This window comes from Ochotona curzoniae, unplaced genomic scaffold (genome assembly GCF_017591425.1).
Source record: "Ochotona curzoniae isolate NIBS_2020 unplaced genomic scaffold, NIBS_Ocur_1.0 contig_3332, whole genome shotgun sequence".
Taxonomy (NCBI): Eukaryota; Metazoa; Chordata; class Mammalia; order Lagomorpha; family Ochotonidae; genus Ochotona; species Ochotona curzoniae.
The window spans coordinates 2,264,822-2,290,492 of NW_024465816.1; the positions used below are offsets into that span (position 1 = coordinate 2,264,822).

General features: G+C 46.8%; 1 protein-coding gene and 1 long non-coding RNA gene across 2 annotated transcripts in view; one reads left to right on the plus strand and one right to left on the minus strand.

The window, feature by feature from the left end:
* B3GLCT (beta 3-glucosyltransferase) overlaps nucleotides 1–25,671 on the minus strand; it is a 125,587-nt gene that overhangs the window by 68,369 nt on the left and 31,547 nt on the right. The window contains exons 3-4 of the mRNA XM_040979826.1: nucleotides 21,906–21,945; nucleotides 15,186–15,295 (exon numbers count right to left, since the gene is read on the minus strand). Coding sequence (XP_040835760.1) covers nucleotides 15,186–15,295; nucleotides 21,906–21,945 — 150 coding nt within the window. The remainder of the gene's footprint in view (nucleotides 1–15,185; nucleotides 15,296–21,905; nucleotides 21,946–25,671) is intronic.
* On the plus strand, nucleotides 18,893–21,077 carry LOC121156232. The gene is made up of 5 exons (XR_005883832.1): nucleotides 18,893–18,989; nucleotides 19,375–19,479; nucleotides 19,785–20,090; nucleotides 20,608–20,670; nucleotides 20,887–21,077. It is a non-coding gene; the product is annotated as an uncharacterized LOC121156232 (long non-coding RNA).

The window sequence follows — 25,671 nt, forward strand, 5'->3', positions numbered from 1 at the left end:
TAAATATGAAAGCAAAAACAGTAATCAGAGATTAAATGAGACAAACACTGTAACATGTGAAAAAGAAAGAGCAAACTGAAGCTGAACTCACAGTTACTACATTAAATACCACATAAAGAATACAAGGTCTTCCCATTGTTGCTTGTAAATCATGCAGTAATCTTCATTGTCTTTTAAAATTTGCTATACGTACACAGATTCATGAAGGATTCCATACAACATCAAAAAACACATTCAAAGAAATTAATGACATTACTATTTGCATAAAACACTGAAATAATTATAGGTGAAAGCAGCAGAAAATGACTGAGGTCCTTAGGCCCCTACACCCATGCTGGACACCCAGAAGAAACTCCTGGCTCCTGGCTTAAGTTTGGTTCACTTCTGGTCATTGTGGCCATTTGGGAAGTGAATCTGTGGATGAAAGATCTCTGTCACTCTCCCTCTTTGTCTGTCTCTAACTCTGCCTTTCAAATAAACAAAATGATTTTTAAAAAATAAATAAATAAAATAAATGAAATAACAAAATAAAATAAATGAAGAGCCAAGAGCAGTCCCCAAAGCTGTGTGAATACTTAAAAACACAGAGTTCTGTCTTGACACCCAGAAACTCAGTCTTAATTCCTGGTTAAGCCAAAGTTAACCTAATCATTACTTTTAATTTTAACCTAAATTTTAATTCCCGAAAAAAAGGCTCAGGAGCATGACTGGATATATATAACATAACTCAGGATTGTTTGTGGAAATGGAATTCAAGATGTATTTTGGTGCTTACTTCAGCAGCATATACACTAAAACTGAAATGATACAAAAATTAGCATAGCCCTGTGAAAGATTTTGATGCAAAAATACTTTGAATACCACACAGAAACTTCAAAGACCACTTGAAATAAAGGATTTATTTGTTTTTATTGTAAAGGCAGATATGCAGAGAAGGAGATAAAGCAAGAGGCTGCAACAGCTGAGCCAATGCAAAGCCAGAAGCCAGGAGCTTCCTCCAGGTCTCCCATGTGCAGGGTCCCAAGGCTCAGGGCCATCCTCAAATGCTTTCCCAGGACACAGGCAGGGAGCTAGTTGGGAAACGGAGTATCTGGGACAGAAATCAGAGCCCATATGGGGTCCTTGTGTATGAAAGGCAAGGACTTTAGCCTCTAAGCTCTAACTGGGCCCTGAAGATCACTTTTATAAACAAACTCAAACACACAAATATTCAAATGCCTAAATAGCTCTAAGGTAAATCATCAAAAAGTCACAATATCATTTTCTATAACATGATCTTAGCTCAGCTTATATTATTTAGAAACATAACAATGTGTTTTCTATTATCACCACAAAACTTAGCACAATGGGTACTTTGTTACTAGCACTTTCAAGGTGCAAAATCAGGTTAAAAATGATTGGAGTATAATTATTTAAAGATGTTTTTGCTTCATTAGTTATAAGGTACACAGAAAGAAAGAAAGATCTTCTAACCATTGGTTCACTCCCCAGATGGCTCAACATCCAAGAACCAGGAACTCCAACCTGGCCTACTAAGTGGATCGCAGGGGCCCAAGTGAATGGGTCACCAGATCACCCAGGCATATTAGCAAGGGGTCATAACAGAAGTAGAACAGCCAAGACAAACAATCATTCCCACATAGGATGCAGTCATCACAAACACCGCATCACCAGCCCCGTGGGTGCATCGTGAAGAAAAACATGTCAAATGGAAAATGTCAAGGAGAAAATTAGAAAATATTAAATTTCCAAAAGCTATTTGGAACAAAAGACAGAGTAAAGGCCTGCCCACAGACAGCCACTCCCTGTTGCCCATCTGACTGATGCCTAACCACCAGGCCACACACTACTATTTCAAACCAAAAAGGAACCCAAATTCTGTCCATAATGAGATGACACGAGTACAGGACCAAGTATGACAAAGCTAAAACTGCAAATGAACAGAAACAAATGAGTGACCAAAAAACGGAAAGACAGTGAAAGGTTAACCACAGTAACTTAAACTACTAGTTCAAGTCTGTGTCTTGAAGTTCAAGTCTACCTTTATTTCTATCACCAGCATCTACTGGTAAAATAACCACCAGGAAGGCTTGAGAAAGCCTGCAGGGCTTGCATTTTTTCCTCTCAATATATTTGTTAGCAAGAAAAATTCGTATTTCAAGTCGCTACAATCAGTGAAAACAAATCAATTTAAAACCAATGCTGTATTCATTTGTGGGCTCTCATACATATTCATCATTTTCATTGGGGAAAGGAGTTTGACTCCAATGTCACAGCTGAAGATTCCTGAAATATTCTGAGAATGAACAAAGCCCATTGTTGATATAATATAAAAAATATATCTCCAAAAACATTAATCCCATAAATGAAAAAGCTAACATTTGAATGTGAATTAAAACAGATGAATATTTCAAAAAAATCACAATTCCTTTGAAGATTTATCTATTTATTTGAAAGGCAGAGTTACAGAGAGAGAAGGACAAACAGAGAAAGAGGCCTGCAGTCTGCTGGATCACTGCTCAGATGGCCACAACACCCGGGACTGGGACAGGCTGCAGCCAAGATGCAGGAGCTCTCTCCGGGTCACCAAGTAGGTGGTAGGGACCCAAGCACCTGAGCCATCTTCCATTGCTTTCTCAGGTATGTTAGCAGAGAGGTGGATCACAAGTGGAACAGCCAGTACTCCAACTGGCGCTCATGTAAGCATGCTTGTATCGCCGCCAACAACCCAATCTTGTGTGCCACGATGCTGCTCCCTGGCAGATTTGATTTGGAACCACTTGTATGTTTCAGTCTCTATCCAGAAAGAATTCAACAATTAACTCCAAACTTCCATTGTCTCCCTTGTCAACGGACAACTTCCCAGCATCTATAACCTGTACTTCCCTTCGGTTTACCTGTCAACCTAGGAGAATATTGGTTATGGTCCAGTTGTCTCATTATTCAGACCAAGTGCTAAATCAGGAAGCAAAAGCAGGCACATTTGTTCAGTATTAGGCAAAGATTCTAAAAGACTTAATTCTGTTCGAACATTAATTTCGGGCCAACTGTATTTCTAAATTCCAGGTATTACAGTTCTGAAGCACTGAACTGAGATTTCAGACCAGCAAAAAGCTTACAATGAAAAATCAACATCTGTTTATAATTTCTTATGTAAGAGGCAAGCATGCGTTGTGACGACAATGGAGATGTGTGATCCGGCATCAGGATCACATACTCCGACAGATTTACAAGCCTTTCTGGGCTCATCACGGACCAGTAGATTATATGATATTATTGTAACACGCCTTCCAGGAAGCTGAGTTTAGATTGAGAGACAGAAGAAATTTTCTCCAGATACCTGTCTTAATCATTAACTGCCTTTTTCTAATAAGAAACAATATTGCCTAATTATTTATACTGTTTATCTTCACAAGCTATTCACATGGAAATGCACTACTATGTACATTTTTATAGCTCGCATGAATCTATTTTAACCAAGCCTTCACTGCCTCACAAAGGGCAGTAAGGTTGAGTAAGTAAGGATTTCATTCCTGGGGCCAGAGTTCCTACACGTGAATCCCAGCTCTACCTCCGAGCAAGCGCCTTGGGCTCTGCCACCCTATTCTCCAACATGGACACCCCAGTCCTGGCAACAGGAGAGTTCATCCATGTAAGTCCACAGCACAGAGTGAGCCTGAACTGCCCATGAACGTCACTAGTGATTTTACAGTATTTGTTCAGTAACTACAACAGCCCCGGCCAGCTACTCTTCTGGGGCAACAGGAAACAGCTGTAACAAGACAGGGACCCTCCCGACCCTGCCTCTGTCCTCTTGGCTCTCACATTCCAAGTGAGGAACACAAGCAACAGGCAGACAGACACATCTGTGAAGAAGGTCAGGGAGAAGAGCTGTCAGCACAGAGAGCCAGGTAAGCCCAAGTACCCACAGCACACTGTTGGCTCACGGGTGGCTGACTGACATGGGATCACCTCCACTCCCCTGCGGCCCTGGTCTCCACCACGTGATGACAGCTCTATCTGTGCAGGCAGGAAGAGGGAGAACAAGCTATGGGGCCTGCTGGAAGGACACAGGGGCCTTAGGGGGCACTGCTACCCGGTAGAGACGTGAGCATGGGCAAGTCACTTAACCGCTCTATAATGGTAAGTCACTAATTCATCAAGTTCAGCGAGTTCAGAGTGATTAGAGTATCAACATGAGCTTGAGAGTGCCAAGCAGCACTCAATGAAACCCAGCTATGGTCACTATTTTCATCTGCAACTCTGTGCTTCAAATTCTGGCCCCAAAATCTCAATATCCCATTTCTCCCTCCAATCCTACTTGTCCAAACACGAACCTGGTGTCTTTAGCTTCCACAGTAGCTTACCTTCCTATCCTTTATCCACTTGCTCATATTCCACAAGACCAATGGTTAACCACTTCTGTGGAGGACAGTCCTCTGGGTGGCCCGAGGCAGGAGTTGGGCAAAGCTATGCCAGCATGTGCTCAGGGCTGGGATCTAATGCCACAGCAAACCTTTTGCTGGCACTTGAAGGCAAGATTGGAGGTGCCCTCATCTGTGTTCTCACAGCACTGTGAGTGCAGTGTGCCTGCAGCAACTCAACTGCCCCATGGGGCTCTTCCCTAGGCTACAGTAGTCTCCTAAAGAAGTAATGCCCAGCACTGGGCACAGCAGCCAAGCCCGTGGAGCCTGGGACCCCAGCAGCCAAGTCCACGGAGCCTGGGAACCCATCAGCCAAGCAGGTGGATGGAGCCTGGGACGGCAGCAGCCGAGAAGGTGGAGCCTGGAACCTCAGCAGCAGAGCCTGTGGAGCCTGGGACCCCAGCAGTAGAGTCCAAGGAAGCCTCCTGCTTCACCCCTAATTCTGGGAGCAATGAAGACCAGGTGAGGGAGAGATTCCAGCAGCGGAGCCCAAGGAAGCTGTGAGCTCAGCTGCCGCCTCTGTCCATAGCCAGGGCCAGAAAGGCCTGGGCAGAAGGACCAGCAGGACGATCATCAGGTTCTTTAGATGAGCCTGCTGCATGGGGCCAGCCTCAGACACGGACAGCAGCCCTGGCACCTGCAGCCAAAAGCTGGTCCTCTGCCAGAGTGACTTGGGCAGCCCAAGATCAAAGGGGTCCCCAGGCAAGGTTGCCTGAGGTTTTACTTTTCCTTGAAGCTTGAATGGGATTTTCATGAATAAAAATCATAGCTGTACACACACACAAAATTTTTTTAAAAAGATGTCTTGTACAATGGCATGTGTGTGTGAAAACAGCACTTTCTCCTTAGGCATCCTGCCTGTGTCCTTGCACAAATATTCAACAGATATCTAGTCAAGCACAGATAAATTCTCATTCAACAGCAACATAACAGTTCCAGTTTAATAAACATGGTAGCTAATACCAATTCATTTCTACCCCCAAAAAAGAACTTTTATTCTTTAATTAAGCATTCAGTTGCTTTCATCTCAAAAGAAAAGCTTAGCTGACAGCATCTAAAAGCTGAGGCAAGAAGTCACATTCAGGCTCTCCCAGCTTTTAATGAAGTAGCTCACACTCCCTCCCCCACTAAGAAAAAAAACAGTTATAAAAATAGAAGCTGCAAGGCCATCTTCCCCAGGTTTGGCTGCAGCTTCACACCAGGAAAGGCTCCGTTAGCTTTCCTGACTTAGCTTATGGAAATGAGGGTTTTTAAACTAATGAGCTCTAAGAAAAATAGTAGGTTCTAAAAAAGCTGCAAACAAGCAAGGAGACTAATTTGCTTATAAGGTTGAGATTTTGCCAGACTTCAAATAAAGTATCCAGGCTGACTACAAAAGGAGAAGACGAAATTACAAGTGTCTGTTCTTCTCTAAGCTATATGGGTGCTTCCAAAAGTTCAAAGAAAACAGAATGAAGAGGTGAGTTTACTGGAAAAAGAAAAAAGAAAAAAAGAAAGAAATCCATGCATTTTTTTTCCTGTACATGTGCCTTCCATGACCTTTTTTTGAAAATCCCTTGTACGCACAGTGTGCACCCAATCCTAGCTGCCTACTGATGCAAACCTCAGGGGCAGTGGTGGCAGCTCGGGTAGAACGGTTCCTGTCACTCACATGGGAGACCTGGACTGAGTCTGCAGCTCCTGACCGCCACCTGACCCAGCTTGGGCCAGCGTGGACACATGGAGAGCAAGCCAGCAGCTGGGAGATCTGCACCATTCATGCTCTCTCACTGCCTTTCAAATAGGTAGAGATAGGTAATTTGCCATTTTTCTCAGCTCCTGTTCTTTCTAAAGCCTGTTCTCTTTTGTCAGCGCTTACGTATGTTCCTCTTTTTGAAAGGAACAGCGGCTCACACTCACACGGACTCTCACACACATTCACACACACACTCACGTGCACTCACACACATGCACACACTCATCTGCCTTGCCTGCAGTGTTCTCTATGCTAGGTGGTTCTCTGGCCAGAATGGACCGGTGTCTGGGTTACAGTTAAGCTTTACACAATAGTCTTAAAATGGCACAAACCTTTATTTTACCTACTAAAAAGAATCCACGGAGCTGTATCTTCTCTGTTGGGGAATTCCTTTGGAAAACAACAGCTTCCTGCATCGACAGGTATCCCTAACTGTGGCAGCTACAGCGGATGATCTCAACACGTGATGTGTTTGGCAACTGCACCCCAGGTTCCAGAGACAGAAAAAAGAGAAGGCCTCTTGGATGACAGCTTTCTTCCCATCCCAGCAGAGACAGAGTCCTGAGACCGAGCTGTCCCCTCCCCTCCTCTCTCACAAACGTAACAGAGGAACTTTCACACAAGGAGTTAAGTTCAAAAACTGGCCAATCACAACCCACACACAGGCACTGTGCTCCTAACAGGCCTTTAAAACCAAACAAATCAGAGTGCTGAAGGCTTCGGACATCGCACCTCTGCTCCCACGTGGCTTTACTGCGAGTACCTCGAGTACCTCTTTAAATGTCAGTTAAAAGAATACAGTCAAGAACACTGTATTCTTTTATTTGTAGAGCTGGCCTTAGGAACCCTCTACTCAGCAGCCACCGCCCCTTCCCCACCAAGCCTTCCTCGCCACCTGTTGCACTCTAACCCTGGCCCTCCACTGCCAGCATCTGCTTTCCTCAGCCCACAGACCTGCCTGGACAAACTCCAGCTCCACTCGAGCATCCCCAAAGCATCCTGACAACTTACGATGTCCTCCTCCAGAGCTGCACTGTAACCTACATCCTCTCACTCGTTTTCCACCTTTCCTGATCTCACAGAAGTCTTCCTCTTTATCTTCGGCATTCATAAGCATTCAGCATTTCTACACTTTGCTCCTTAAACAATTTTCAATGGGAACCACAATTCTCAAGAGCCCCCATGCACTGCCTAAGATGCTCTCGTATAAGTGCCTCCTATAATGGTCACTGAATAAACACTTTTACAACAGTGTCTTGTGCTTCTAGTTTCTGTTTAGCAATGCAGTCACTTACATTATGACATGCAGGTTAAGCATCGCACAGCGGAAATGCTTGGGACCACTCAGCATTTTCGTTTTAGGAGTTTTTTTTTAAAATTTCAGGTTATTTGCATAGCACTGGTTAAACCTCCTTAATTGAAAAAATCAAAAAAACTCTCTAAAATACAAAACCTTCTGAGCATCATGTCAGCTCTTTAAAAACTTTCAAATTTTAGAGCATTTTGGATTTCTAGACTAGGGATGTTCAATTTGTAGTTATTATCAGCCTCTGAGAAGTAACTCAAAGAACTACAAGATCTTGTGTTTAATTCCTCCCTGACTCTTTCATCACAGCAATCTCCAATCATCCTGCATACGGTACAGAACACAGCACTGGTAAAGGCTGCTGCCTTGCTTACTACATGAGCGCAACTCTAAATTTCAAAATCATTCTACACTGCACGCTAAGCTTCAAAACGGAATTCAATGACAATCTATAACGACCCCAACTTTTTTCCTGCAAACAAGGGGAACATCTGCGCCCCATAAGAAATCCAAGCGTGGTACTCAACGTAAGCTTAGGCTCCCGATTTTCTAGTCACATTATCATGATGAAAAATGCTCGCGTTTTAATAAGACTACATTTTAGCACCTGGAGGCAAAACAGACATAGGCAACGACTTGCTGGAACAAAGAGAACAGTTTGGCAGCAGATGCAAAAATCAGAGCAACCATTACATTTTTGCACCTTGATTTTTTTGGCAGGTTTGCAGTCAAGTAAAACCAGCCAGGAGTGATGAATACATAAACAGCAGTTCTAGACATCTGCTATTGTGGGAGGAAGAAATATTTTGTGCTATCAGATAAATATTCAAATGATAAAACTTTTTGTGGATTTCTCCTCTCACCAACCAACTTTTATGAATGCTCAAGGTAGACAAATCGAGACAGAAGCCCAAACAGTGAACTAAAGCTTTCCTCCTGCAGCTCCCAGGGGGTGGCACGAGGGCCCGACACACTGTCCAGGAGAGGGACAGCACATGCTGCCACCCCTGCCACTCCTGGGCGGCACCAGCTTGCTCCTCCACCACGCAAGGGATGTCCTGACAGCTCCAGCCTCCGCCGTTCTCTCTGCCAGGCTCTGCAACTAACTGTCAAGCTTTTCTCAAACGCATGCCAAATTCTAAAATCAAGTTCCAGTCAAGTGTTGATTCAGGAGCCCTCCTGCCTCACGTTTTCTTGCATTCCAGCGTTTAATTCTCAGAAGTGGATCTTTCTCTTTTCTTCACATAGTTCCAGGCAAAGGTTCTTGCTGTCATCTAGCAAGGCTTGCCTCTAGACCCTAGTTTTAGCTGCAAACAATCTTCATATCTCCAAGATGCCATTTATGAAATAAACTTGACTTTTCATCAAGCACGTAATATTGAAAAAAAATCGAGACAGAGAGGCTGGCATGATAGCTCAACAGGCTAATCCTATGCGTGCAAGTTTACTATTCCATATGGGTGCTGGTTCATGTCCCAGCTGCTTCACTTCCTATCCAACTCCCTACTTGTGGCCTGGAAAAGCAGCAGATGAACCCAAGCATTGGGACCCTGCACTCTAGTGGGAGACCCAAAAGCAGCTTCTGGCTCCTGGCTTTGGATCAACTCGGTTACAGCCATTTGAGGAGTGACCCAGTGGGTAAAAGACCTTTCTCTGTCTCTCCTTCTTTCTGTAAATTTGCCTTTCCAATAAAGATACTTTTCTTAAATCTAGAAAGAGAAAAAATAATCTACTTATATAGTTACAAACCGTAAAATCTCTCTGGTCATCCCAACTGCTAAAAGGTTGGGGAATCTGAACAGGAAGTCACCTAAATTATAAAAACACACTATAGATCTTGGGTGCAAATTACATCCACATAATACAGCTGAATATCCCAAGGAGAATCTCAGAGTAATGGATGCAGATTTCTTTAAAATTAAAGGGACGTCTCAGCACTTTCATCCAAACCCTAGTCAGTGTCACAGAACTTAAATGCTGGGGAGCAGCCAGGTTATTTAATGACACTGCTTTGCTACAAGTATGAAAATATAAAACCAAGACTGCCACCTAGCGGTAGTCTATGTCCGCCCCCCCACCAACAGGTTGTCTAAACTGCAAGCTGCAAATGTAACTAAGACAGCAAAACTTCAACGTAAGCACAATAGAAGCACAGAATAAAATAATCAGAAATGCTAAATACACCAGAAATGGAGCTATTGCCAAAGCTTTCAAAAAAAGAGACTAACTTCATCTGTTTGCCATCCTGTAGGGTATCCCAAGGGAGACAGAAAGAAGTAGGGACAAGTACCCTGCCTTCCCCTAGAGTCCAAGGCTGAATACAGGCATGACAAGTCATGGGGCACCCCGGGGCTGCCCAGGAGAACTGCTCATTGAGCACCCCAGCTACAGGTGCCTGCAGGTGACAACGTCCAGTGTGGTGGACAGTGTCAGCAAGAACCCTAAACAATGATGAGCCTACAGCACAGATGAACCCTGAAAACAGGATGAAGTGAAATGAGCCACTCAGGAAAGGACAACTCCACTCACTAGAGGTACCCAGAGTAGTCACGTCCACGGAGACAGGAATGAAGGAGTGGTGCTTATCAGGCACCAGGCGGGGAGGAATGGACAATGTTTCAAGGGTGCAAAGGATATTTTGGAAGACAGAAAAGTTCTAGAGATTTTCCAATGTGGGTGCACTTACCTGCACATTTAAGATGTATATTCTGTTATGTGTTTTATTACAATCCAAACTTTAACATAGAAATAACCAGGCCCAGTGCTTTGGCGCAGCATGTAAAGCTACCACCTGAGGCACAGGCATCCCAACCAGGCACTGGTTCAAATCCCAGTTGCTCCCCTTCACATCCAGCTCTCTGTTAATGAATGGTCTGGCACAAAGCAGCAGAGGATGGCCCCAGTGCTAAGGCTTCTGCTCCCATGTGGGACACCAGGGAAAAGCTCCTGGCTTGGGACTGGCCAAGCCTCAGCCACTGTGGCCACTTGGGGAGTGAATGAGCACATGGGAGACTGATGTCACTCTGGCTCTTCCTCTCGTTTGCTCTCCCTTGTTCTCTCTCTCTCTCTCTGCAACTCTACTTTTCAAAGCAAAAACAAATAGGGGCTGGTTCTCTGGGCATAACTCTACTTTCAACCAAGCTTTGTTCGGGGAAAGCAGCAGAGGGTGGCCAAGCCCTTCATTCTCTGCACCCATACAAGAGACTGGAGGCAGGAACCAGTCTGGCCCAGCTCCAGCCATGTGCAGAGTGAACCAGCAGGGGAAGGGCTCTCTCTCTTTCTCTGTAAGTCTGCCTTTTAAACTAACTAATTAAATAAATAAATGGAAGTAAATAAATATTTTTAAAGAAGATACATAGAAGTTCCTAACATGAACAGAAAGAGAGAAATGGAAGAAGGATCACTCAGATGTGATCCACGGAACTAGAAGTCAACTTCACCCCCAAATCCATGAACCCACACTGAAGTCCTAGCTGGGGCCATCCCTACCTTTTCCTTCCACTCATGTCTAATCTCCATCCACTCTGGTACCCACACAGCCCCTCAGTCATGCTGACCAGGCCTAAGGTCATTGCCCAGCAGGGAGGGCCCAACACATGCCTTCATTGGGTCAGTGGTCCCATCTCACTTGTCCTGAAAGTGTCCTGCAGAGCCATCTGAGCTACGGCAGGAGATTCAAGTCAGCCAGGTCTCTCCCAAAGCAGCTCTCCCTAACAGTCATTTCCACCTGCCACTGTGACCAGGGCTACGCCTGTCTGTACTGCCAGAGCCAGAGATGACAACTGTCTCCCACACCAATGTCAGTGATATTCCCCTAAGGAGCCCTGAAAAAGGCCTGGCTCTAAAGAACACAAACCAGCTCAGTGGTACCCACGTTCACCACCTTCCCAGATGGCTAACATGGCTGCCTCCTGCCCGAGACTCTTCCCCAAACAGTACGTAGTGCCTGCCCACCACCATGCCTGGCCTCCTATACACCTGCTCCCTGTTCAGGAAGGCCTCATTCCATCCTGTCCTCACTCCAGCTAGAAGCTGACTTGCAGGCTCGGGTCAGTATTGGGCTCTTTCAGAAACCCCTCCCTGAGCGCCAGATCCCCTCGTCAGCTTCCCCTCCTCCTCACCCACCCCAGTCACAGTACCTTCTTTGTTCTGCCAAGCACACCATCCTATCACTACTTCACGCTTCATTTGAATCACTTATCAACAGGCCAGGTGCTCCTCGTGAACCTCAGGATCTCTGAGCACAAAGACCTCAGTCTTGTTGATCATTGCATCCCCAAAACTCTGCTGCACAGTAGGTCTGTACATACCGAATGAATGAGAGGTTCATTCACAAGCACTTGCTGTATTCACAGAATCCTGGCATTAGCAGAGACATCTGTTTGTTCTCCCCACCCCCCAAACCAGGATCTATTCTATCTCCTTACATTTGTGGTTAGGACCCACGGCACCCAGCCAGACCCATATTCGAGCACGGGTGTGTCCACATGATGGTATCCTGGGGCATATTCAACTGTAAGGTCACACCCTTCAATGGAAGCTGCGCATCCTCCACACGCTGGAATGGACATGTGAACCACACAGCCAAGGACGAGACACTATCCCAGGAGCAAAGCTGCCTAACCCCAGCGTGCACAGCCAAAGCTCTGCTCCCAGGGAGAAACACATTTCTGCCTTGAGGATGGTATTGTGGCACAGCGGGTAAGCTGCCGCCTGCAACAGCAGCATGCCACTGCGGTACTGCTCTGCTTCCCAGACAGCTCACTGCTAACACGCCTAGGAAAGCAACAGAAGGTACGCCACGAAAAGACCTAAACTGAATTCCAGGCTCACAGCTGGGCCTGATTCAGCTTTAGCTGTCACAGCCACTTGGGGAATTAACTGGTGGATGAAAGATTTTTCTCTATTTTTTTAAGATGTATTACTTAGTATTGCAAAGGCAGATTTATAGAGAGAAGGAGAGACAGATCTTCCATCCACTGCATCAACCCCCTAGTGGCTCTAACAGCCAGAGTGGAGCCCACCTGAAGCCAAGAACTCCTTCCAGGTCTCCCATACAGGCGCAAGGCCCCAAGGCTTTGGGTCATCCTGTCCTGCTTTTCCAGGCCATAGCAGGGAAGTGAATAGGAAGTAGAGCAGCTGGGGCTCAACCAGCACCCATATGAGATCCCAGCACATGCAAAGCAAAGATTTAGCCACTGAGCCATCCCGCAGGGCCCTAACTCTGCCTTTCAAATAAATAAGCTCTAATAGAAATAAGAAGATATTTCTACTGTAATTGAAAAGAGAGCAACTCTGAGCAAGAAGAAATAATGCATTTCAGGGATGCAACTCCGGTAACATCCACTTGGAAAATGGACTCAACACAGGGACAGAGTCAACTCATATGAAACAACACAGCGAAATGATACTAATCCCCCAGAGGTCTGAAAATGACTGGCTCGTAAAGTACATGGGGGTGCGTGGTGGGAGTCGAAGCTACAATCCAGACAGAGGCACCTTCAGCTTACCAGCTTGTCTTGGCAAAAGAAAACAGCCATGTGGGTTCCCACTCTTCTCTGAGCCCTCTGCAAGGGAAAGTAGGAACCCTGGAGAGCTCCAACAGACAGGAGCCTCACACAATGCCAAGTCTGGCTTCCATGGGAACCTCTGATCATCCGGCCCTGGAGGCTACAGTCCATTCCGTACATCCAGTGACCTGCCTGGGTCCTGTCCTTTAAAGAGGTGCAGGCCCTCCGGAGGAGGCAGGCATACCCAGTCTCAAGCAGTAGCTCCTGAGGGAGCTACTAAGGGAAGCTTCCTAAGGGAAGGGGGAAAAAAGAAACATTTGATCATTTCTACGGCCTCCTGCCAAAAGCTAGCACATGCTTTATCCTTATTGTACAAAGATCCCAGGAACAGGATCCTGATCGGAGGTCCCACAGAAACTACTCTTCCCAGAAGAGAGAAGGGGAGGGACAGGTAAGGAGAGGCACAAGCGTGGTGGAGGACATATGGTGCTGTAGCCCAGCAACTGGACTTGGTGAGCACAGCATGTCACTATTCTCATTAGTAGCATGGATTAAACAGTGAAGACCCATAGCCGAAACACATGAAACTGCTCTGCGAAACGGAAGGTGCTTCTGAGAGCAGGTGCACGAGCGGGCACCAAGGAAAACATGTGCTCCTAACGCATACGTCAGTAAAAGATGCGAACCATCATTACCTCTGATGTTCTCACTGATTTTATAATTTGGAGTGATGGTCATGGCTTGCTAGAGCTACATCAGATCACCTGAAGGATTCCTGCCTCTACTGCTTCGCCCTTCTCCTGGCCAGCCCACCAATGCCTCTAACCCTACAGCTGGAAGAGGACAGCCAGGCAAAGACATGGTATGTCTGCCTCTCTCTCAATAAATCCACACAGGCTGGATGGAAGGCCTCTGAAAGTCTGATTTCAGCTCATCGACTTGCTGCTATCTCCTGCTGGCTAGCAGCACTGCTGTCTACAGTGTACACGTCTCTCCTGTCCCTTGACAAAGTGAGATGCTGCAAGCAAAGAAATCCAGGGAACCTGTCTGCAAAAACGAGGGGGCGTTCCATGGCGTTTACATGGAAATCCTTTAAACATTGAGGCAGTTTTCTTCTCCTTGCCGTGAATTCCACTAAGGTTGACTGTTTCTACTGCGTTTTCTGACATGTCGGTTTTCAGCACCCTGCAACAGACAGCAATCCATCACACACATCCATTTCTTGTCACAGAGTTCTTTTGTGAGAGAACCAGGAGCTGGCACTTCTCTGCAGACACTCCAAGGCCACAGCAACCTGGGGCAAAGGCCTTGGGGGAATCTGTTTTATAACTCATCCAGAAAGGGAGGCATCTGCAGCAGTGCCAGGCAGCAGATCCTTTCACCCTCAGCCTCCAGTGCTGCTCAGAACAGCTTCAGGCCTGCTGGACGCCTATTTCACGCGTCACTAGAATGCATCTGTATGCAAGATTTTTTCTCTCTATTTGCGTTTTGGAATATTATGTTATAAATCAAAAGCTCAATTAATGGCATCCAGTTTAAAAAAAAACAGATTTAGAGACTTATGAAGCAAGCACTGCACTAAACTAATGAATATGTTATTTCATCATGAAGATTGCCTTAGAATATGCTACTAAAATTTTGATCATTATGTGTTATGGTAAGCCCTGCCTTTCAGAACTTATTTGTCCCATTTTTTTGTATCAAACTTCCTGACAAAACTACATAAGTCATGTACCATATATGCAACTATCTTTAAAGTTAAATATAAAGAGAGGACAACGTAGAATAGAATGTTTAAGCATTTGGCATAGACCAAAGCATTTTCAATAACAAATAATAGCACATAAGCAAAAAGAAGTCATTATCATCTAAATAAAACTGATTTTCAGGGAACAGTGCAATAGCTCAAGCGGCTGATCCTCCACCTGCAAGTGCCAGCATCCCATATGGGTACCAATTCATGTCCCAGCTGCACCACTTCCCACACAGCTCCCTACCTGTAACCTGGGAAAGTAGTGGAGGATGACCTAAAGTCTTGAGAACCCGAACCCATGTGCAAGATCCGGAGGAGGCACCTGGCTCCTGGCTTTGGATCTGCTCACTCTGGCCACTGCCGCCATTTGGAGAGCAAATCAGTGGATAAAGTACCTTAAAACATCAAAGTACCAAGAAATACAAACTTGGCAGACATTGGAGCCGTATTCACGTACCTGTGTGAGGTCTGCAGCCTGCTTCAGGATGCTTTTCTTAAATTGCTCTGCTCTTCTTGCATGAAACGAATTACTTTGACTCTGGATGACAAATACGATGCTTTTCAAGTCTAGAACCAAAAAATAAATAAATAAATGTCAGGGTATTTCTTTTAACAATGATTGAAATAAACTTGAAAACAAGTAAAAACAAACAACTCCAGCTCCCAGGCAAAGCGTCAGGCAATAAGGGAAAATAAGTCCATTTTTATGTAATTCTACTGATAAAATTTTTACTGTTTTGAACCAATTTCTAAAACTTCCTTCCTAGAAATCAGTAAGTAAAAAGAGTTCACTGTACCAGCAAACTGTGCATGCTCCTGCATCTGTTTAGGAGAATGAATGGGACTGAGCAAGCACAGAACTGTCTAGAAGGCAGGCTTCCCTGACTGCTGACAAGCCAATGCTTACCCTACAACCAGACAGCAATTCCCACTCAACCCCACAGGGCACCAATGGTCACGACCACATGTAACTAGGTCCACCCCAAATTCATAGCACAAAGTCCCATTCTGCAGCCCCTAGGAAATCAGAAGGTGTCCCTGTTTGGATTGGAGGTTTTACAAAGGTCATCAGTTGGAAGGTGAGGTCATCCTAATCCTTATTCAAAAAGAGAAAAATCATAGGGAGGGGAATTTCTACAAAGACAGAGAAAAGAATGTGAGAGATGAGAGAAAGATGTGTCTACATGCCAGCGCGAGAGCCTGGAAAGGATTCTCCCGGGTGGCCCTCAGAAGGACCAATGTTGTCCACACTCTGACCTCATTCTTCTGGCCCCCAGAACATGAGCACATTTCTCTTGTAAATTCTATCACATGTGGTTCTCTGGCATGCAGCCCTGGCAAACACACACACTACGTGTTTTGGACGACCCTTGAAGATAACATTCAACAGTGACTATCCACCGCATGAGTTCACGAGGATGAGCGAATAAAGAATCACACAATCCCTGCCCTGGCTCACAGGACACCCCGCCAGGAGCAAGAGCTTGTGCCTACAATGCCACCACAGCTGGGCAGCAGCAGTCAGTATTGCATAGATGCAGCCCGCACCGCCACACCAGCAGGAACCGTTCTTCCAAAAGCTCACGGTGCATGGAACTACCTCTTAATTGCCCTTTGCATGAAGCTTTTGAAGTGCTACTGCAATAGCTAGCCCAGGAAAGGCTGAGACCGCCCTGGCCCTGGCAGGTAGCTTTCCACGCTGACAAGCAGCGAGGACACCATGTCACACTCATAGCTGTTTGGCTGGCCACCAGAGGGGGAGGCCCAGGATACACATCACACTGGAGAAGCACTCTGAGTCACCCCAGTCTCTGAGTTGATAATACAGAAACAGTCACTGTGCTAACGCCCTGTCACCAGACATAGGTGTTGGCAAAAGGCAGGTGTCACGTGAATCGTGGCCTCCAGCCAGGCTAACGGGAAATCGATACAAGCCTGACCTCTCCCAGAAGCACTTCTCTTTAACATCTCAGCTCAGGACCACCAATTTGGTTTTAATTTTTATTCTATTATACTTTATTGACCTTATATTCAGTTCTACAGTTCCATTCACTTCACTCATTCAAATATTCATACAGCAGACAGCTCCAGAGTGAGCCATCTAGATCCTAAAAATAAGCCAAAATGCTCTTTCGTTAAAACTCAATAAAAATGTCAAAGGATGCTAAACAACTTACGGAATACAACCTGATTCCTCCTCTTTGGGAGTTGATAGAAATGTGAACATTGCAGATGCCCAAGTCTATTTTAAACTGGCTTCTTGGCTCTCCACAGTGAACGCATGGATGTCTTGAGCCAATGTCCAGGGCTCCAGCTGAAGAGTTAAGTTCACCTACTACATACATCTGAAACAGCAACCTAAATCGACATATCAAGTGTGGAATGAAAAAGATGTGTTTGTCCTAAGAATGGGGAAGGTAAGGTGCAGGGATAATTTTTTTAATTTTTGCAAACTTTACCAGCCAAAGATGCACAATGCCACGGCCCTAGGAATCCCGTTCCTACTAGTCACCTCAAGACTCTCCAGGGCATGCCAGGTGTCCGCTGGCACTGTGTGACAGAGAAAAAACTGGAAGCAATCCAAATACCCTCCCCTATGACATGTGGATTGGAATACCAAACTGTAATAAAAATCGGCATTGATTGATACAGATTATAAATCAATCCCACATTTGAAAGTTGCCAAACAAACCTAAAACTCAACAGCTTGCAAAACTATATACTCGATGGGGTCTGGTGCAATAGGGTAGTGGTTAAAGTCCTCGCCTTGCACACACCAGGATCCCATAGGGGCACTGGTTCTTTTTTTTTAAATCAGCTCCAAGTGGTTCAAGGACCTAATTTTTTTTTTTTAAGATTCTAAAATTTTTTAATTTTCATTACAAAGTCAGATATACAGAGAGGAGGAGAGACAGAGAGGAGGACCTTTCGTCGGATGACTCACTCTGGTGACCATGACATTCACCTTTCGACAGATGGAGCTGCTGCTTTATTTATTGGCATTGACTCCTGGCCGGGATCCCATACAGGCACCGGTTCTAATCCCGGCTGCTCTGCTTCCCATCCAGCTCCCTGCTTGTGGCCTGGAAAAGCAGTCGAGGACGGCCCAAAGTCTTGGGACTCTGCACCCGTGTGGGAGACCCGGAAGAGTTCCTGGCTCCTGGTTTCGGATCAGCGCAGCACTGGCCGTTGCAGTCACTTGGGGAGTGAACCATCAGACGGAAGATCTTCCTCTCTGTTTCTGCTTCCCTCTGCATATCTGCCTTTCCAATTAAAAAAAAAAAAACTATATACACAAATCATAAAGAATCCAGATCTCCTGATGGGGAGGGCCATTTGGGGACGGAATCAGCAGGCAGAAGATCGTCCTCTCTCTCTCCTCCTCTCTGTATATCTGACTTTCCAATACAAAAATAATAATAATAAATCTTTTAAAAATAAATTAAATAAATAGCAGATGCATCTGTCAAAAGGTGAATGTCATGTTCACCACAGTCACCACGTCCTGCCACTTCCTCAGCAGTTCGGCAGAGCTGCCACTGTCCTCACACACAGCGGCCCTGCTGTGCAGCAAGCAGCTTTGCAAGAAGCAAGCAAGCAACTCTGCCCCTCCCGGCTGTCCGGGTCACCTCCTGCAACTTGTTACTTCTTCTCTTTCTAACACAGCCCTTAAGAAACCAGGCAGGCCCTCCCCTCCTCACACTCCGCAGGCTCCATGTGCTCGTTCAGGCTCAGCAAACCTCTTGAGTCCCTACTAGGTACCATGCACCCGGCACACAGAGGAACAAGCAGCAGAGCAGAAGTGCCTGAGCCTGGCTGGGAAGAGGAGCCACTACATGCCCGGCAGTGAGAGGAAAGCTGAGACAAGGGCTCTCCTGAGTGTCCTTTTAAAAGCAACCGGTTTTCTGCAAACTCACGGAAAGGGCAGCAGCCAGGCTATCACAGAGCCCACTGCCTGCCTTATCTCACCTCTGCAGCACCCCTGAGGGAGTCTGGTTGGCACATCTGAGAAGGGGCGTGGGCACTACGGCTGTTAACATTAGAGGGAGGCGGATTCCACCCCACCAACTCATGAAAGATGTCTGCGCCAGGGAAGGGGCTTGCTTGTAAACCCAGGCCCTGGGGTCTCCCCAGAACAGGAGATGAAGATGCTATGCCCTAGGGACAGGCCAAAAACAAGGCAGGAAGGGAGGCATGCAAAGAGGGAGCAGGGAAGGTTTGGAAGATAGAGTTAAATCAAGGGCCCCGAACCTATTTACAGGTAGGCGAGGGTAAGCAGTCAGTGGGACAGGGAATGGTGGCAAGATTACAGGAGACAAGGGGAAGGACTCCCCACGCCCACAGGCCTGTGAGAATAAAGACTAATCATTCAGGCAGTCAGCCCCACCTGTTCCAGAGGGAGAACCAGGTTATCAGGATGCTGCTGAAACAGCTTCGATGCTGAAATTCCTGCTGCTCCCTGCATTAGCACTAAGCAGCAGCCTCTGACATTGACCTAAGCCCTGCCGGCAGGACCACATGCTGGCTGAGTCCAAATCTCAGCAGTCAGTGCCATCCCATCCTACTGCCCGGCGACCAGGCTAAAGACGCTGCTGCTGCCACCACCCTTCTATTTCCTTTTCTAAACTCTTGCACTTGGTGTTCAGGAGACACTGCCACAACTCAAGACAGATCACTGCTGCTTCTCCTTCAGGAACGTGCAGTAAACGAGTGGCCCACTAAGTGCCTGGCAATAACAATGAGCCTGACAGGTAAGAGGGAGAAGATAAAGCCATTAGTCAAGGCTACGGGAAGCAGCACTGTGGTGTGCAAGTCGATGGGGAGCTGCAGGGAGCATGGAGGAACTGCAGAGGGTTCAGAAAGGATGCGCAGGAAGAGTAACCCCCTCTGTGCTGTGGAGGGCACAGAGAGCAAAGGCCCCCACTCCTTCCGCTGCGGAGCCATGCACTCACTCAGTGCTAATGTTCCTGGTCAGAAATCACCTAGAGGGAAAGACTTCATCACACTGCTGCTTCCCTCATGAGAAATCAATACTACGATGTTCTTCTGACCAAAGGTGACTATCGAGTAACCATCTGACATAAAGCTGCCAGATAAACACGCGTATTTACACACATGTGAAGAGCCACTCCAGTGAGGTCCTACGTGCCCAGAATAATCGTGCGTCGATTTGGCCAGACGGTGAGCTGAAATCTAATGGATCGATTAGTCCCTCGCATGGCTCATGGCAGCTGTGACCTGGGCCTGCAGACTGAGCCCAGGAGGTGCTCAGACTCCACAGTGCTGCTGGGACTATGCAGGCTCCCCAAGGCTAACAAGATGACTGTGACTAGAAGGCCCCTGGCTCCTCTCTGGATATGAGGTGAGGTTTCACGGGATTTGTCATCTGCAACTGCAAGTATGAAAATTTCCTTGCCTGGGGTCATTTTTCCCAGGGTAGTTCCAAGCCCATGTTCCAGGGTGAGGTCATCTAGCCAGTTAATAATCATTTATTATGAGGAGACCCATCAGTTCTCATAAACATATAAACAGATCCCTGGGTCTGGCAACCCTGGGTCAACCAGGGTTGGCAGTGCTCCTCAGGGAAGAGGGATCGAACCTTGTACTATGGACAGGAAAAATGAACTATGATGGCCCATTAAATACGGCTGCTCTTGGTGTCTGCAGATCCTAATCTCTGCTCTCCCTGGACAATGGTCGCCCTCACTTCCACTGGGGCCGTGTGGACCAAGCACCCTCTCCCGCCCCTTTGAACAGCTTCCCAGAATCCAAGCCCAAGGGAAGGGCATCTGACCCAGGACTTAAACCTCTAGGTTGGGATGACAAGAACCCATATTAGGGAGCTTAGGTCCAAGTCACAACTCCACTTCTGATTCCAGCTTCCTGCCAGTGTGTACCCTAGAAGGCAGAAGACGGCTCCCGCAGTTGCCTCCTGGCATGTGGTAAGCCCAGCTTGCACTCCAGGCTCCTGGCTTGAGTCTGGTCCACCCCTACCTATTGCAGTCATTTGGGGAGTGATCCAGGAGACGAAAGGTCAATCTGTCCATCTCCTGGTCTCTCGAAGTAATTCACTCATAACTGATTAATTAAAAAATAAAACAGGCTAGGAAACAAAGCATTCCCTTTCCTTCCCCTCTTATCCAAAGATCTCCTTCCAGGTCTCCCTGCCTATTCTGGGATCAGAACAGGCACCTCCTACAGCGATCCAGTCTCACGCTCCACTCGCACCTTGAAACTTGCTTCCACATGGGCACTAGTGCCATGGCATTGCCATTTCAGCCTCCATCTGTAGTGCTTGCAACCCATACATGCAGAGGTTCAACAACCAGCTGTTCCACTTCCAATCCAGCTCCCTGCTACAGCAGCAGAGAAATGGCTCAAGTCCTTGGGCCCTTATACCCAAGCAAAAGACCCAGAAGATGCTCTTAGGTCCTGGCTTCAGCCTGACCCAGCTCCAGTTGCTGCAGCCATCTGTGAGATGAATTAGCAGGTGAAGGCTTCTCTGTCTCTCCTCTCTCTGTACTCTGCCTTTCAAAGGAAAATAAATAAGTTGCAAAAAAAAGAGACAGAGAGAAAGTAAAGGAGGGAGGAAGGAAGGAAGAAAAGAAAGACAAAAAGACCAGGACTTCGTTGCAAGCATGATGTGCTTACAGGATCCTGGAGAGCAAAACTGCGTTTCAAAAGCAGGGCAAACAAGGTGGGGATGGGCTGGGACAGAAGCAGGAAGGAGGCGTTGCAAAGAAGGCAAGGGTCAGACTCCACGCAGGGTCCTCACAATGGGTGTTATGGGGGGTGTAGTGGGCCGACTCCCCAAGTGCCATGAGCATTCTGAGGTCAACAAGCAGGGAGCCCAACCCTATGGAGAGCATGGTGTAAGCAAGGGCCACCCCTTGTCCTTCTCCCACCAGACATAGGCCCCCATGTCCCAGACTGGCCTCAGTCATCTCTGTGTCAACACTCTGCCATCACTGAAGCATCAGTGATGGGCGGCTGAGGAATTAAACCCAACAGAAAAGCTGTGAAGCTCAGACCAACACGCCATGTACTCTCTTCCCACACAGCGCCAATCTTCCTTACCCCATAATTAAAACTGGAAAGAAGGATGCACTTCACCAAAACATCAGTTATGACAAATACAACCAAGAACACACTCAGGTCACACAAAGTCGTTACTCACCTATATTGTTTTTCCTGGATCTGCCACTTTTCTCCAAATCCTGCATGTGAGAGAGAGAAAAAAATCATTCTCATCCCCAAGAGAGTAATACTCCAAAACAACATGCATGGCACACACAAAATTAACACTACGGTGGGTAGGAGGGAAGAGATTTGAAGACAGGAGCTTAGAGATGTTTCCCCAACCAAATGAGATCGGAGCTTAGAGGGGAGGAGCAGCCATGATGACAGAGCCTCCTGGGTGTGCTTTCGGATGAGCTGGTAGGCAAGTTGTTTACTGGTGTGGGGCTCCGTACCCCTGAGCAAGGCAGGTGTGTCACAGCAGTCCTGGGTTGGGGCATGGCCACAAGTCTCAGTGACCGTGTAGCATTACACATGGATGCTCGCACACATAGATACACACACACACACACACACACACACACACACACACACACACAGGGGTGCTCTGCAGCCTAGCAGGCTATTCCTCACGACAGTTCTCTCTACTCACCCTCTACTACATCACCTTTCTTGTCATCAGAGTGTGGTCAGCACGTGGGCTGTGGAGGCACTCACCTAGGGAGGTTGCTATGGTTACAGCCCTGCCCTCTAAAAGGAAAGTGTGGGAACCTTAATCCCCAGAGCAGCAGAGCTGACAGGGGAGACCCTGCTCAGTGTCCTTCTTGCGGTGATGCACTGGTTATCAAAAAAGTAGGTTTATTACAAAAGCAGGGACCAGCACAGTGATACAGCAAGCTTATCCTCCACACTGTGGGGCAAACATCCTATACGGGTTTCAGCTGGTATCACGGGTGCTCCACTTCTAATGCAGCAGAAAGCTCGTGACCTGGGAAAACAGCAGAGGACGGCCCAAGTCCCTGGGCCTCTGCACTCACATGCAAGACCTGGGAAAAGCTCATGGCTCCTAGCTTCCAATCAGTTCAGTTCTCACTGTTACAACCATCTGGGGAATGAACCAGTAGATGGAAGACCTTCTCTCTAAGTCTCTCCTTCTTTCTCTCTCTGTAAAGTCTACCTTTTGAGTAAAAATTAATCTTCTAAGAAAGACTTAAAATTAGACACATGAAAGTGCACTCATTTGCTCTCTCACACAGTCTGTCTGGCCCTTTGAGTCTTCTGCCATGGAAAACCACGGCAGGAAGGCCAGGAAGACCAGCAAAGCCCGTGCCCCTGCACCTTGCACTTCCTGGTCTCCAGACTTGGAGGAGTCTCTGTTGTCCATAAGTCACCCAGTCTCAGCTACTCTGCTACAGCAGCCAAGGTGGTGGTCATCACAACTTGGTAGCACAGGACAGGAGGGACAGGAGGGAACAGCGACAGGAGGGAATTTGCAGCAATCACTCCACATAAGCAGGTCTGGAGCTAGCCACAGGAATGCCCAAGGCCGGCGGGGATTTCTCTGGTCAAATGCAAAGCATCAGCAGCTAACACTTCCATCCTCAATGCCTCCTCCTGCAGACTAAGAAGGAACTGTCTCTCTCGTTTTCCCTTCCTGTTTTCCACAACCATGCATTATATAATTAGCACAACTGAACAGTGGCAAATATCCTTCCATTTTCTACACAGATAGCTATAAGAAATGTCGCAGTAAGGGGCTAGCACTGTGGCACAGCATATGAAGCCACTACTGGCATCCCATAACAGAGCACCAATTAAGTGCCAGTTGCTGTACTAGCAATCCATCTCCCTGAAAATGGCCTGGGAAAGGCAGAGAAGATGGTTCATGTTCTCAGGCTCCTGACACCCATTCTGGGGACTGGGAAGAGCAACTTGGCTCCTGGCTTTAGTCTGGCCAAGACCTGACTACTGCAGTCTTCTGGAAAATGAATCAGTGGATGGAAGATCTCCATGCGTGTGCATGTATTTCCCTCTCTGTAACTATGCCTTTCAAATAAATAAATAAGTCTTTAAAAATGTGGCAGTGAGTTTTACCAAGATAATTGGTGCAGCTTAAACACCACAATAAAGACATGGAGAAATGTGCTTGAAGAATGTTAAAGGGACAATGACAACAGACAGGTGCAAAGGAAGCTAAACACCAGGGAGTGGCTACCATGGGTGTCAGCTGTGGACTGGACATGGATGGACTGTGTCTCCCAGGTACTCATTTGTTGAAATTTGATTCATATTGTGAGCTGTTGTAAGGGTAGAAATAACATCTGACTCTGGGGTTGAGAGGCAGGGTCCTGGGAAGATTGATCAAGATTAGATATGTCACCAAGATGGAACCCCCTGATTGAAATCCAGTGGCTTGGGGCCCGGCAGCATGGCATAGCAGCTAAAGTCCTCGCCTTGGACGCACCAGGATCCCGTATGAGCGCCGGTTCTAATCCCGGCAGCTCCACTTCCCATCCAACTCCCTGCTTGTGGCCTGGGAGAGCAGTGAAGGACAGCCCAAAGCCTTGGGACTCTGCACCTGCGTGGGAGACCTGGAGGAGGTTCCTAGATCCTAGCTTTGGATCAGCATAGCACTGGCTGTTTCAGCTACTTGGGGAGTGATTCATCGGATGGAAGACCTTCCTCTCTGTCTCTCCTCCTCTCTGTATATCTGACTTTGTAATAAAAATAAATAAATCTTTAAAAAAAAAAAAAAAGAAAAAGAAAGAAGTCCAGTGGCTTTACCAGAAGAGACTAGAAAATGTTTGATGCTCTGCACTGACTTCGTCACTGACAGATGCAGCCCCTCAACTCTGGACCAGAATCCTGAGCCAAAATGAACTCTCGTGGTGACTGATCCAGTCTGTGAGAGTGTGTTACTACTCACAAAATGGACACAGACAGTGGCATTGCATGAGGCTGTTTCAACTCAGAAATGTCACTGAGGAGAGAGGAGCCCACACTCACATCTGGGTGTGCTGGGTTACAGAATCAACCGGTATTTCACTTAGTCCTGAGATGATACGTGGCCCTGAGTAGAACCCTGGACTGAAGCGCACAAAGCCCAATCCACCCGGCGGAAGGGGTTGAACCAAGGCCATGTGTGTGAACTTCCTGTGCAGACCCTAAAGCTCCTGGTGGCCGGAAGAACTACCTACTCAGGAAGAGAGGAACGAGGGAGATCTGTGCCGCAGCCCCACCTGTCACTCCATCCCCACCACTAATCCACTGCTTGTCTTTGGCCAAGCTGCCTGATCCTTGGGAGGCCCAACTTTGGCTGCCAGATGAGGCTCAGGGAAAAATAAAATGTTTTCATCTAAAATTAGCACTGGAGATGATTCAATCCTGCGCTGCTGTTTCAAATGACACAACAGAGGGTCGGAAAAGACAAAGGATTGTCCTGCAGTCCAGCTGCTCTTCCAGCCAGGGAACTGGGACGGAAACCCAAGTCTTCAGACTCCTTTGCTATGTTCCTTCTCTACATCTTGTGAAAATATACACCCACTCCTCCTTCAGAGGCATTTTTCAGAAAGGCAAGTCATTTTAGACATAAACATATATATACATTTTTAAAGTTGAGATGCAGAGCTACAGAGAGAGAAGGAGAGACAGCAATCTTGCATCCACTAGTTTACTCCCCAAATGATCTCAGTGGCAGCAACACCCACATGGGTGCAGGGGCCCTTCAGCATGTGAGCCATCCTCTGCCGCTTTCCCAAGCCACCAGCAGAGAGCTGTACCAGAGCTGAAGCAGCCAGGACACAAACTGGTGCCAGTGAGGCACCACAGGCAATGGTTTAGCCTACCTACATCACAGCACCAATCCCTAAACATGAACATATTTTGAGAGTAAGCTAAAAGTAACACAAGGGTACTTCCAAAGTTCA